The sequence below is a fragment of the Chlorocebus sabaeus genome, chromosome 17 (assembly GCF_047675955.1).
Source record: "Chlorocebus sabaeus isolate Y175 chromosome 17, mChlSab1.0.hap1, whole genome shotgun sequence".
Lineage (NCBI taxonomy): Eukaryota > Metazoa > Chordata > Mammalia > Primates > Cercopithecidae > Chlorocebus > Chlorocebus sabaeus.
The window spans coordinates 4,880,299-4,894,733 of record NC_132920.1 but is presented as its reverse complement, the minus strand read 5'-3'; the positions used below and the strand labels follow the sequence as shown (position 1 = coordinate 4,894,733).

The 14,435-nt window shown below is 43.0% G+C and overlaps 1 protein-coding gene and 1 long non-coding RNA gene across 2 annotated transcripts; one reads left to right on the top strand and one right to left on the bottom strand.

The window, feature by feature from the left end:
* Window positions 1-1,709: 1,709 nt before the first annotated feature.
* Window positions 1,710-5,148, bottom strand: LOC119626781 (uncharacterized). Its single transcript, XR_005242930.2, has 2 exons — window positions 4,958-5,148; window positions 1,710-2,901 (listed from the first exon to the last, which is right to left on the bottom strand). It is a non-coding gene; the product is annotated as an uncharacterized lncRNA (long non-coding RNA).
* RPP40 (ribonuclease P/MRP subunit p40) lies at window positions 4,862-13,376 on the top strand. Its single transcript, XM_007973802.3, has 8 exons — window positions 4,862-5,037; window positions 6,380-6,524; window positions 7,778-7,846; window positions 8,530-8,625; window positions 9,601-9,726; window positions 12,007-12,205; window positions 12,339-12,473; window positions 13,141-13,376. The coding sequence occupies exons 1-8, from the start codon at window positions 4,915-4,917 to the stop codon at window positions 13,337-13,339; spliced, it is 1,092 nt and encodes a 363-aa protein (XP_007971993.1). The 5' UTR covers window positions 4,862-4,914; the 3' UTR covers window positions 13,340-13,376.
* Window positions 13,377-14,435: the final 1,059 nt, after the last annotated feature.

Sequence of the window (14,435 nt, the reverse complement as noted above, 5' to 3'; positions counted from 1 at the left end):
AGGTAGAAATAAGTAAGGAAATAGAAGACATGAACAACACTGTAAACCAACCAGACCTAACAAACACACAGAAAACTCTGCCCAACAACAACAAAATGAACAGTTTTCTCAAGTGCGCATGGAACATTCTTCAGGATAGAGCATATGTTGGACCACAGATTAAGTCTCAATAGACTTAAAAAGATAGATATCAGGCCGGAGGCAGTGGTTCACACCTGTAATCCCAGCACTTTGGGAGGCCAAGGCAGGCAGATCACGAGGTCAGGAGTTCGAGACCATCCTGGCAAACATGGTGAAATCCCGTCTCTACTGAAAATACAAAAATTAGCCAGGTGTGGTGGCATGCACCTTTAATCCCAGCTACTTGGGAGGCTGACGCAGGAGAATCGCTTGAACCCGGGAGGTGGCGGCTGTGGTGAGCCGAGATAGGGCCACTGCATTCCAGCCTGGGGGACAGAGTGAGACCTTGTGTTGGGGGGATAAAAAAAAGATAGCTGTCATACATAGTATCTTCCCTGACCACAACAGGATAAAGTTAGAAATCAATAATAGAAGGAAAACTAAAAAATTGAGCAATACATTATTAAACAACCACAGGTCAAAGAAGAAATCAAGGGAAATTAGAAAGTACTAGAGACCAGTGAAAATGAAAACAGCGTACTAAAACTTATGAGACACTTTGAAAGCAATCCTAAGGGGGAAATTTATAGCTATACTATATTAAAAAGGAAGAAAGGTTTCAAATCAACAACCTAACTTTACTACTTAAGAAATGAGAAAAAGAACTACATCCAAAGTTAGTAGAAGGAGGAAATAGTAAAGATTAGAGCAGAGATAAATAATGGAGAATAGAAAAACACAAGAAAATCAACAAACCCAAAAGTCAGTTCTTCAAGACTAACAAAATTGACAAACCTTTAGTTTGACTAAGAAAAAAGGACAGAAGAAGCAAGTTACTAAAATCAAAATTAAAGTGGGGACATGACTATCAATTCTAGAGAAATAAAAAGGGTTATAAGACTGCACTATGAACAACCGTATGCCAACAAACTGGATAACCTAGATAAAATGGGCAAATTCCTAGAGACACAAAATATTGAATTGCAAAGAAATACAAAATCTGAATAGATCCATAATTAAGGGGACTGAATGGGTAATCAAAAACCTCCTGACCAAAAACAAACAGCCCTGAACCTGTTGGCTTCACTGGTGAATTCTACCAAATCTTTAATGGAGAACACCAATCTTCTTCAAACTCTTTTTAAAAATTGAAGAGAACACTTCCAAACCCAAGTGATGAGGCCAGCCAGCATCATACTGACACAAAAATCCTAACCCAATATCTGAGAATAACAGCAGAATTTTTTTAAAAAGTAGAATACATTCACTTAAGGTGTCATCAGACAGATATTAAAATTCCAAGGTATCTATTCATGTTTTCTCAGGTGACCACCCAGATATTTGTATTTTTGCCTCAGTTTGGTAAATGGCATAGTTTTGAGTTTTTATAATACAATTTTTTTCCCCCCAGCAAAGTCCTTCCCCAACAATGATGCTCACCAAGGCCATGGCACCTGCCACACTCTTCTGCATGTAAAATGCCCTCAATACCCATGGAACTGGGTTGAACCAGGAACAAAACAAGCAGCAGAGGTAGGTTTGTACAAAGACAGTAAGTAGGTACCACAGATAAGACTGAAAGCCTACAATTCAGCAGCGAACATTTTACATTTGAGAAATTATTTGCAACTAGTTCATCAAAAGATGCTGGTTTAAAGCAGTGGCTTTTCAGCCTTGACCACACAATATAACCACATAGAGAGCTTTAAACGACACCGTTGCCTGGGTCCCACTCCAGGGAATCCAATTTAATAGGTCTGTTGTAACTTGGGTTTTGGGAATTTTAAAAGCTCCCCAGGTGATTTTAACGTGCAGCCATGGATATGGACCACTGGTTCAGAGTGAGGGATGCATTAGCTGTGTGTGATTTCCATGTGTGCCCCATGGCAGTTCCTCAGTTTGGGGTCTTGGAAACAGCTTTGCCCTGTGAAAATCAAAGGACTGCTTCAATACACAGTCAGCTGTTTGTCTAAATTGCAGCAGGTGGAAATGTCTTCTCAGCAGATCTATCTTTATGTTGCCTGCTTTTCAGAGTAAGAGGTTGTTTCAGGCACCGTTTGATTTAGCTTGCTTTGAAAATCATAAATAGCCTACAAATACTAAAAATGGACGAAAAGAATTTGCAAACATATGGAGTGCACTATATGTGTTTTCAAATTTCCCCTATAATTAGAAATAAAAAATATATTGCTGGAGCCTTGATTTCTAAACTCAGCCCTCAGCTGTTTCCCTAATTTATTTTAAGTTCTTCCAAGACAGTTCAGCTTTCTCTGGAGGGAATTATACCCAATGGGTATAAGTGAAGAGCCCTAGATGGGCATTTACAGAAGTGTCACTCTCCAGAATCTTGAAGGAATAGGGGAGATGTATGAGTACTGTGGTCTATAGAGGTGTCGGGGCTTTGGAGTCAAGTATAGTTGATACTACTGAGTTACAACCTAGTCACTTAGTAACTTCAAGGTTTTGAATTTGATTTGGAACAATTAGGTAAACCTCATCTGCAAGAAAAGGCATAATGATACTGATTGAAAAAATAAGAACAATTCTTCATACTTCCCTATCTATGACCTTTGCAATGAGATTTTATAGCTGCTCCCATAAACAGACAGAATTTGTTTCCCCAAGTCTTGTATCTGGGCTGGCCTTATTTCCTCTGGCCAGCAGAATGCAGAGAGTATGACAGTGTGCCAGTTTCAGGGTTAGGCTCAAAAGATCTTGAATGCTTCTGCTTTTTCTTTCAGAATGCTTTCATCTCCATGAGAACAAGCCCATGTTAGCCTGCTGGAGGAAGAGATACCATAAGCAGGAGAACCAAGGTACCCCAGTTGACAGCCAGCTCACCCCCAGAAGCAGAGCAAAACACACACACACCACACACACCACACACATGGAGCTGAGCTGAGACCAGAAGAATGGCCTAGTTGAGCCCAGCCTAAATTGCTAACCAGCTCAATTATAAGCTAATTAAGTTTTGGGATGGTTTGTTATGCAGCAATAGCTAACTCATACACACACCCATTGCAGATGGGACTCAATGACATGTTGATTACAAGTTACTGGTAAACAGCAGGCCGCCTCTACATTCTGATTTCCTTTTCCCCCTATTAAAGTTGGATCTCTTGGGTTGTACAGAAATGCATATAGATATGTGTGTATGTGACTGGTGCTTCAGCTCACACATTTCCCCACTCCAAAGAGGAAACAGACAATCATAGCCTGGCACTCAGGCCCCAAGGCCAAACTGCAAAATAAGAAATTTGCTTTCCCAGATGCAGTGGCTCATGCCTGTAATCCCAGCACTTTTGGTGTCTGAGGTGGACGATCACTTGAGTCCAGGAGTTCAAGACCAGCCTGGGAAACACAGAGAGACCCAGTCTCTACAAAAATTACAAAAATTAGCAGGGTGTGGTGGCACACACCTGTAGTCCCAGATACTCAGGAGGCTAAGGTGGGAGGATCGCTTGAACCTGGGAAGCAGAGGTCGCAGTGAACTGAGACTGCACTCCATCCTGAGTGATAGAGTGAGACCCCATCTCCAAAACAGTAACAACAGTGACAGTTTGTTTTTAGTCTATTCCTCCCATATCTAAGGTCTGCGGGTCAAAGCCGTGAATAGATCAGAAGGCACGAGATTTCCCTCTCCTGGGACCCCATCGTCCTTTGATCACTTCCATTTTTCACAGATTCTCTTCTTCCGATGTGATTAGGGAATGAGGCCAAGATTAAATTTGAAGCTCTCAGAGACCACAGGATCTTTCTTTCCAAGGTTTACCAGCACTTTAGTTTCTAACATCACAAATACTAACTGCAACCCAGTGTGGTGACTCACACCTATAATCCCAGCACTCTGGGAGGCCAAAGTGGGTGGACTGCCTTCTCTAGTTTGAGAAGCATGTAGTAATACACTTGATTTTGCCCTGAATCAGTAACGTACTGCATGCTGGGAGCCGCAGTCTCTTAACCGCTCCAAGCCCGTGACAGAAAAACTAAATGGAAAAATGACTTAGGAGAATCATCACTATTAACCCCCAGAAACAACGCATTGTTAAAAGCGGTTCTGAAGGCTATTGAAAAGGGAAATCAATAGTAGCTTCAAAGGAGTCCTATTGTAAGGTAAAAATTGTGCTTTACCGTTCCGCACAAACTTCCCTGATGCTTTGGGAAGGGCGGAGGCAAACCTTTAGTCCTACTGGCCTGTGTTAATAATGGCCAAGAGGTCCCCAGTGGGTAACAGAGTCCTGTGAAGCAAACAGTGTGAGAAGTCAGAAAAGCAGCTGGGTGTGGACCCTCAAAGCAGCTTAGGGGCTTATTTAACTGTGCGGCTACATTTCTTGACCACATACTAAAGGAACTGGGCCTTTCCATGCGATGTTTTCCTTTCATAACGGTGGCAGGAAGCGGTCCCTCTGAAGGGCCTGACCGAGGTATGTGCCGGCGCCAGGCCGGGGTCCCAGGGGCGCTCCGAGGCGGGGCCCATAGAGGGTTTAGGGCAATTCCGAGGGATGGCGAGGACGGAGGAAAGGTGGCGTTGAAAAGGCAAGAGCCAGGTTCTCAGCGACTGGATATTTCCACTTGAGGCAGTGAATTTACATTTTCAGACATCCACCAGGGAGCTGCTTGCTGCGTGGAGTGTAAGAACGTCTCAGCCGCCCGGCGCCGCCAGCCCTACTCCACCGCCGCCGGGGGCGCACATCAGCGGGTACGCGACCGGAGGGAAGGGGCGGGGCGGGGCGGGGGAAGGGGCGGGGCCTGCCCTGCCAGCGAAGGCCGGGAGGACCAGGAACCCAGGAGCGCATGGCCACGCTGCGCAGGCTTCGGGAGGCGCCGCGGCACTTACTGGTTTGCGAGAAATCCAACTTCGGCAACCACAAGTCGCGCCACTGGCATCTTGTGCAGACGCACTACTATAACTACAGGGTGAGTCCGGTTGTCCTCGGCTTTTCGGGCCGTGCTCAATCCCCGCGTGCGAGAGAGGTTTAGGGAGAGTGCTAGGCTTCGCGGGGCGGGGCCGCCGGCGGTGCGCGGAGGGGGCGGGGGCCCTCGCCTGGCTTGCTGGGAGTTGTAGTCTCTTAACTACTGTAGGCCAGTGGTTTGCAGGGCTGCAGGACTACAACTCCCAGGATAGGCAGGGCGTGGGGGCGGCACCCAGTCTGAAGGGAGCTGTGTCAGGGGCGTTCTGGCTGCTCACTCGGGTCAACCCGCCTAACTGGGAGTGGGTCCAGGGAGGGATTCGAGGTTCAGGGCCGGGACCGGAGAGTTACGATGGTGTGATGGCTGCGATGTGTAGCTGCCGGGCAGCCACGTGCACCTCGCTTCTTCCCCAAATCAGGGCGGGTCTCGCGCCTCGTCCCCACCACCGCCTCTCTCCCCGGCTTGGATCCCTCTCCCACCTGCATACCTGTGGATCTCTCCGGACCATTCTGCCTAGGCTCGGCCCAGGAAGCCACCTGATTTTCTAAACTGGTTGTGGGAACTAATGTGATATCTAGAAACTTCAAGAAACCAACCTTATAATGGGGGATTAAACATTTTACACTTTAAATGGATCAGCTTAATCACTCAGGTTTGACTGAGCAGTGTCTCAGAGATTTAAGTGGTGACCTGATCAGTCAGAATAGGCTAGTGTTTGAGCCTTGGGACAGTGATGACTTTTACAGTGTGGCAGCATTTGAAGCCTGTCCTGTTTTTAACACCTATTTTGGATGGAAAGCTCATCACAGCAGCCAGGGATGTATACCTTAACTCGCCTGTTGCACTTTTCTGTCTCGAAATTGGAAACATACAGGAGCACCGTTGCTTGCACACAGCTTCTTGGTAATTGGATATCCATAAATTAATTCCTTATGTCCCGACAGACAATTCATTTCCTTCCAGGATAACACCAGGGTAAACAAATCAAGGGATATTCAATTATACTATATTTCCTTGAAAATAAAATGGTGAAAGGAATAGGACATAAAATATACAGTATTGCTAATTTGCAAAAGATAAAATGCAAGCAAGAGTTTTCCATTAAAAGTATTCTATTCAGTCCCCTTCCTGTACTGTACATTTGAATGCAGAAATGAAAAACTTGAGTAGTCAGATTTCTCTTTGCCTGAGATAGGTAAGTTAACGTAAGAGTTTTGTTGCCTGTGTTTTTATGTTCCAGTGAAACTCGTGGAGAAATAACAACTTTCATGATCTTATTTCATTCCTAAAAACCTGGGTGTTCATCTTCATGGAAGTAAGACCTTGTTTGTATTACACATTCCAATAGGTTTCATTTCTCATTCCTGAATGTGGGATACTATCGGAAGAACTGAAAAATCTGGTCATGCAAACTGGACCCTATTACTTTGTGAAGAATTTACCTCTTTATGAATTAATTACACCCGAATTCATCAGTACCTTTATAAAGAAAGGTAAGAAAAACCTGAAATGGCTTTAAACAAGGCAAGATGAGGGGCTGTTATTTTGTTTTGAACAGGGCCTGTGGGATAGTCTGTGTGGTCAGGTGCACACATGCACTACCCCCGCCCCCCGTTCTCATCCTGTTCTTTCTTGTGCCCTCTTTAGGTGGTGGTTTCTGACTGCAATTGCCCACAAGTGTTGGATGGGGACGTTGTAACATGAGGGTATCCGTCCCCTTGAAATGAGGATTGATGGAGAGGAGAGACTTGCAGTCTGTGTTCAGACGCACTGCTCTGGAGGAAGTGGCTGCAGAGACCCTGCGCTGTGAGCAGCCCCACAGCAGCTGCCTCACAGGGTTGGTCTCCAGATGCAGCCACAGCTACTGTTCACAGAGCAGAGTGCTCGTTGCAGTCCAGTGTCCTCTGCTTAGATTTTGTAGCCATAACCCCTCTCTGCGCACCCCATTTCCACCCACGTCTGCTGGGTTGGACTGGTTTGTTTCATTTGTTTCCTGAGAGCCGTTTGTTTGAAACTATTTCAGAGGGTATTTAGGGACTCCACCCACAGTACGTGAGTCACCTGTACAGTGGCCACATGCTTATCTTGTGGTGGTCCCCACATGTGTCCTCTCCAGTGAAGATATGAAGAATACTAGTTACCAGTAGCTCCTCTCATTCTGACACTGCTGGGGCTACTTATGAGCTGGGCATCTTGTCTGGTCTCATCACCATTATCCCTTTCATCTATTTTGAGGTCTGACACCACTCTGTCAATTACATGGACACTGGCTGTAGCAGGCACTGTTAACTATCTTACCAAATTTAACCCTTGCAACAGTGTTATGAAGCAGGCCTGTGATCCTCATTTAACAGGTGAGGAAGCTGAGGCTTGGAGAGGTTGAGTAGCTTTTGAATCTTAACCCGGAACTCTGCCTCTAAGATGTGTATGTTTATCTAGAATTCTACTTTGTACCCCTCTCCATGCATCCCCAAAGGTCACATTCCATTCTGAGTCAATTTTTTGCTTGATGATAGTAAACTTGCACAAATAGGCCCTTGGTCGGGGAGTGAACTAGCTGGAGCTTGGTCTTCTGCATGCTCCAGCTTACCTTTAGCAGATGTTTGGTTTATTGAATGAACTGGAGCAGTGGTAGAAACTGACCTTTAATTACCTGGAAGACAGGTTATCTTGTGAAAATAATCCACTAACATCTTGCAGGTGTAATTTCTTCTTTTAAATTTGTCCTCTGGACTTTCTCTTACAGGTTCTTGCTATGCACTAACATACAATACAAATATTGATGAAGATAATACAGTTGCCCTGCTACCAAATGGTAATGCTTATTTTTTCATCTTTCTTTAATTGTTAAAAAAAATGCAAAAAAAAAATTAAAAAAAAAATGCATACTGTAAAAAAAAAAAAAAAAAAAAAAAAAAGGCCGGGCACGGTGGCTCACGCCTATAATCCCTGCACTTTGGGAGGCCAAAGCAGGTGGATCACCTGAGGTCAGGAGTTCAAGACCTGCCTGGCCAACATGGTGAAACCCTGCCTCTACTAAAAATACAAAAATGAGCCAGCGTGGTGGCGCACGCCTGTAGTCCCAGCTTGGGAGGCTGAGGCAGGATAATCACTTGAACTTGGGAGGCGGAGGGTGCAGTGAGCCAAGATCATGCCACTGCACTCCAGCCTGGGTGACAGAGTGAGACTCTGTCTAAAAAAAAAAAAAGAAGATATTCAAAAGAATGAGACCATGACTTGTTTATTTCATCTTTAGTAGAAATTCAGATTATTTCTAATTTCATTATTATGAATAATATCCTTGGATGTATAATGTATAAATGATATCTGTGTTATAAGACATGTATACATATAAATATTCTTGTGATATAAATAAGATCCTTGTATGCAGTTTGGTACATCAATATCTAACTGCTCAATTTGCTTTGCTTTCTTTTAGTCAGACAACATAAGTTCTATTTTTGGCATCTCTTATGGGAGTTATTATCTGATTTGTAGGGAAATTAATTTTGTCACTGGATAAAGACACTTATGAAGAAACTGGACTTCAGGGTCATCCATCTCAGTTTTCTGGCAGAAAGATTATGAAATTTAGTAAGTATCATGTGTGCTCCATCTGTGTCTTAAGAAGTCTGTAATCTTCTTGTGGCAATTTAAATTTAAATGTTTGAATTGCCTCTAATCTCTTTGTTCAGAAAAATGTGGCTTTTTAAAAAAATCTACCAAACTTCTGACTTGAGCTTCATAGAGGATAGGATGATGCTTTTAAGTTCATTTCTTTTCAGCTGTAGATGCGTTTGATAAAGATCGTAGACTTGGACTGGTCAATTAAATATATATGTTTTGGGTTAAACATTCAAAGTAATTTGGGAAGCCTAGGCAGGCGGATCATGAGGGCAAGAGATTGAGACCATCCTGGCCAACATGGCGAAACCCTGTCTCTGCTAAAAATACAAAAATTAGCCGAGCATGGTGGCGGGCGCCTGTACTCCCAGCTACTCGGGAGGCTGAGGCAGGAGAATCGCTTGAACCCAGGAGGAGGAGGTTGCAGTGAGCCAAGATCACAATCACTGCACTTCAGCCTAGTGACAGAGTGAGACTCCATCTCAAAAAAAAAAAAAAATTCAAAGTACTGAACCCAAGATAGGAGTCTACTTATTATAATGAAGAATTTCCTTTGGCTTCCCCAGGTCTTTATGATTACTAGTAGAAATTCACCCACGAGTGAAGAGATCTTTTGCTGACAGTGTCTGGCTCGAACATCAATAGCTAAGGCTGCCACATCCATTAGCAGATTAAACCTGACCTCTCAAGGTCCTCTGCCCTTGGTCTTTGACCTAGGAAATATATAAATTTAAAATGTCTGTTTCTGTTAGCTCTCAAGGTTAGAAGTGCCCACCAAAGGGATCTTTTTTATTTGGCAAACCAAAGGGAGTGGAAGAAGAATAAAATAATTTTACTATCCATAAAATTTCCCAAAATTCTGGTTTTTAAAAATACAACACTTTTTCCATAGTATAAGCTGTATGTCTATGAATGAAATATATATTCTTTTTTTCATTTTTAAAGTTGTTTCCATTGATTTGATGGAATTATCCTTAAACTTGGATTCTAAGAAGTATGAAAGAATATCTTGGTCCTTCAAAGAAAAGAAACCATTGAAATTTGATTTTCTTTTGGCTTGGCATAATACAGGTATGAAGAAACAATTATGTAATGATACAGTGATTTTTGAAATTAATTGTTAATTAAAGAGGAGTAATGGAGGATTGAATGGTGATTCACTCTTATAGTCAAGGAATAGTGTATATATATATAAAAATAGTATTAAGGAAAGTAACCCTTCTGACATCTCTGAAAACCATTGTCCAGGATTGTCTAGGCATGCAGGCCTTTCTGCCTGAGTCTTTTTGGGTTATACATAAATCCAGAGATCTTGAGAGTGGCTTTAGAGCAGCTAAATTTTATCTATTTCTCCCCTTTCCTCTCTCCGGCTTACCTCGAACAGTCTTGACTATAATATTTTTATAGTTATATACACAATCTGCTTATTTATTACCACAAGGCAGTAACTCAGACCTACTGTTAAATGTCAGATTAATTTGTAATAACTTTTAATTGATTAGGACACTAAATTTAGTTCGAAGTTTGCTATTCACCACACAGCGTAATCTGCCCAAAATGGCCATCTATGTGTGTTGCTTCTTTTAGAAGTGTATCTTTGGCCAAGATCATAATGGATCAAGTCATCAGGAATTATGGTATAGTACTTTCTTTTGGAGGATAGGAAGCATGGTGGTCTGTTTTAGAAATAGACCCATCTTTCTGCTCCTCGTGGGAGGTGTCTGGTCACTGGGTGCTCCAAGTTGCTCCCATGAGCCCTAGGTCTGGCTTTCGGTGCCTCTCCTGTGGTAGATAGAAAAGAGAGCAGAAAGGCTTATTGAAGTTTCCGTTGCGTAAAGTCTTCTATGCGGATCATCCAGACATTGGGTTCCGAATAGCTCCCTGTTCCTAAAGCTCCTGTTTTAAGGATTTGTCAGGAACTGTGAAAGGTCTGAGATTTCCTCATACTTGCAGGCTAACAAGATAGCCTGCCACGGTCTCAGGGATGCTGGCAGAAGACACACGAGCCCTGGGTCAGAGACACAGGACTTAATTCCTCAGAGGAATAGCAGTAGCCAGAATATATCAGTCAGGGTTCTCCAGAGAGAAAGGACCAATTGGATGGATGGATGGATGGATGGATGGATGGATGGATGGATGGATGGATGGATGATTTATGGATGGATGGATGGATGGATGGATGGATGGATGATTTATTAGGGGAATTGATCATGCAACTGTGGAGGCTGAGGAGTCCCATGACAGGCTGTCTGCAAGTGGGAGACCCAGGGATGCTGGTAGCGTGGCTCAGTCCAAATATGACAATCTGTGGATCTGCTGTTGCAAGCCCCAGAGTCCAAAGGCTAGAGAACCTGGAGTTCTGCTGTCCAAGGGCAGGGGAAGAAGGAAGTCCCAGCTGCAAGGGACAGCGAATTCACTTTTTCTCTGCCGTTTTGTTCTGTCTGACGCCCCAGCCGGGTAGATGGTGCGCCCACAGTGAGGGCAGATCTTCCCACTCAGTCTTCTCACTCACATGCCAGTAACCCCCAGAAACGCCCTCACAGACACACCTAGAAATAATGCTTTACCAGCCATCTAGATAACCCTTCATCCAGTCAGGTTGACACCTAAAATTAACCATCACACCGAATATCACCGTTTGCACCAGTTCACCAAGTCCCACTTGCCAGAGTGACACCAAGCGATGCTGGCACATGCAGTAGGTTGCATTACAGGAGAGGAACCTGGAGTTTAAGAACTCCAGTCCTTTGTAAGGGGCAGTAAGCCTGCTGATCTCTGCCTGGAGAGAGGGAGGGTGACATTATTTCTATTATACTGGACAGTAAACAAGCCTGCCCTTTGCTGTGGAGGGAGTACTATCTCTGTCTTCCAAGGCCATTGGCTACGCAAACATCCCTGAAAAGATACACTGGATTTTACTGGGTTTTCAGAGTAAAGTTTGGATGAGGTTCCATCACCATTCAGTTTCTCTTATTTTTCTTTCATAGAGATTGTGCAGATAAGCTGCTTCTCTCTGGAGTTCACTAATGTTATTCATACATCAGGAATGCTTTTGGTTTTAAGTGTGAAGTTGAAATTTTTTTATTAGCACACACGGTGAAACTAGTTTGGGTCTGATCAGAAACTATTGTGCTTTTCCAGGAAAAGTGTGAAAAAAGATGAACATTTACAGAACTTGGGCAAAAGGAGCTGAAAGCAGCTTTAAATGATTTTAATTTGAATGCAGCGCTGCACAGCTTCCATCTTACTTAATCTTGCCACTCAAATGGGAATGGATGGGTTCAGGGATTCACAAAACTTGCTTACGATGGTCAAATGGATTCAAATGGCTTTGTGTGGTGTGTTTTTAAGGTTCGGAAGAATCAACAATGATGTCATATTTTTCCAAGTACCAAATTCAGGAGCATCAGCCAAAAGTAGCGCTGAGTACGGTGAGAGATCTCCAGTGCCCGGTGCTGCAGAGCAGTGAGCTCGAGGGAGCGCCGGAGGTGTCCTGCCAGGCTCTGGAGCTCTTCGACTGGCTTGGCGCCGTCTTCAGTAATGTCAGCCTGTGGGTATCTGGACTCCCTGTGTCTTCTAGGGCTCTGGCCTGCTGCTTGTTTTTAATATGAGTTTAATACTTTGGAAGGGATCACATGATGGATATCAATATGTTATCTCTCTCTTTTTTTTTTTGGTGACAGAAATAATGAGCCTAATAATTTCATATCAACCTATTGCTGTCCTCAGCCAAGCACGGTAGTGGCAAAAGCTTATTTGTGTACAATCACTGGCTTCATACTTCCAGAGAAGATCTGTCTCCTATTGGAACATCTCTGGTAAGAACTCTTTGCCTTTTATATCGCTCATCGTTGCTGTATAGAACAGTATGTAAAATAGTATAGATTTTTCATTTTGGGAGGTAGTATATAAATAAAATGTACATTGAAAGGAAACTCAAATCCCCTATTGCAAAGACTGTACATTGAGTATAATCCTATTTAGTAAGCATATCTTCTCAATCTTCCCTTTTAAAATGTCAGATTTAAGTCTTGAAGGTTTTCCTTTTTAAGCCCAACATCCCTTTTCACATTTATTGGTTTAGTACTTTGATTTTCTTCAATAGGAAGGCTGGATATTAAAACTCTGGTGAATTATCCTGCAACGTTTCAGTTAACTGAGACTCTGAGAACAGTACTCTTAATAGAAGGGAAACTATCCTTGAAACGCCTGTGGGGTTTTTTGTTTTGGGTTCTTTTCCTCTTAAAGACCTCCCAGAATTAGGGTGGGAACAGCTGAGGTTTGTTTTGTGTGTTGTATGTTAGTTAACCCTTATGGAATTCACAATGTGACATCAGGAATTTATCACACACTTCTTGATTTTCATAAATTAAAGCTAAGATCTAAGCTTTATTAGAGTATCAGAAATACTACTTATCCTGAATAAATTTTTTTAAAATGCAGACATTCCTAACTCTCCCTGTTTAACAATTACCTTTTTTTCAGTCACTACTTTGATGAACTGAAGTTAGCTCCGTGGGTTACATTGTCCGTTCAAGGCTTTGCAGACAGCCCTGTTTCTTGGGGAAAAAATGAACATGGTTTTTGGAAAGGAGGAGAACATTTATATAACTTTGTGATTTTTAATAATCAAGACTATTGGCTTCAGATGGCTGTTGGGGCAAATGATCACTGTCCACCATAAAAATTACAGAATTAAAAATCATGTTTGCCTACGTTTATGCTTGCTTTCAGATTTCTTAATGGTAAAAGGTCTGTGTGTCCACTCAGGCTTGTGTGATGGTGACGTTTCTCAGATCAGCATTTGCTAGCATCCTGCGCTGCACCTGGGACCCATCTGTGATGGCGGCAGGGCCTGCTGTCCAATGAATAGCTCGTAGTTGATTCCTCTCTGTCAATATAAGCACAAGGTTGTGGTTACTACGTGGTAGACTGGGCCAGGATGTCCAAGGACCAGGGGTATTGGTCCCCATCTCACCCCATTGGGTGAGATATATTTTGCTCATTACAACTTTTTCAGATAATAAAAAGAAATCTCATCCTTACCAGGGCCAGTCCCTGTTGTAAGTGCTGTTTATATGTTACCATGTTAGATTCTCACACCAACCCTTTGAGGAAACTGAGGCACAGTGTGTAAATACGCTACCGAAGTTACAGTGCTAGTGGACCTGAGACTTCATCTCAGGCCAGCCTAGTTCCTAAGTGTGTTCTCACGCTAATGCCTCTGGATCAGAGAGGGATCAGTGGATACTGTCAATTGTTACAGAACAGGTTGAAAGAATTTTATTTCCAGCAGTAAGGCTGATAAGGACCAGTTGAAAACAACTAAAACTTTAGAATACATATGAAGAACCATTTTTTTAATGTAAAAAATAAGAGCTGCAAAATAAGAGTTCTCAAAGGCAAAAAGAATTGTGTGTGTGTGTGTGTGTGTGTGTGTAAATGGAAGCAGAAACCCAAAGAAGTAAGTGACGTACTGATGCCACTTTTCAGCCTTAGTGCATCTGCCAAATGTCAAATTGAATTTTTCTTCTCATAGCCTGGGGTGGGAAGGGGCTGCAGAACCGCACACAAAGCTCAGGGCCTGCCCAAGGGAGGAAAACTAAGAGGAGACCTCATAAAGTGAGACCCCAAAAGGATAGATGTAATGTAGGGGTGAACTAGGAATAAATCCATCTGCTTCACCCATCCCCCCAACCCCTGGGAACAGCAAGGAAGATTTCTGTCCTGGAGGAAGACATCTTACTTGAGGGTCTATATACAACCACAGGCAGTTTTTA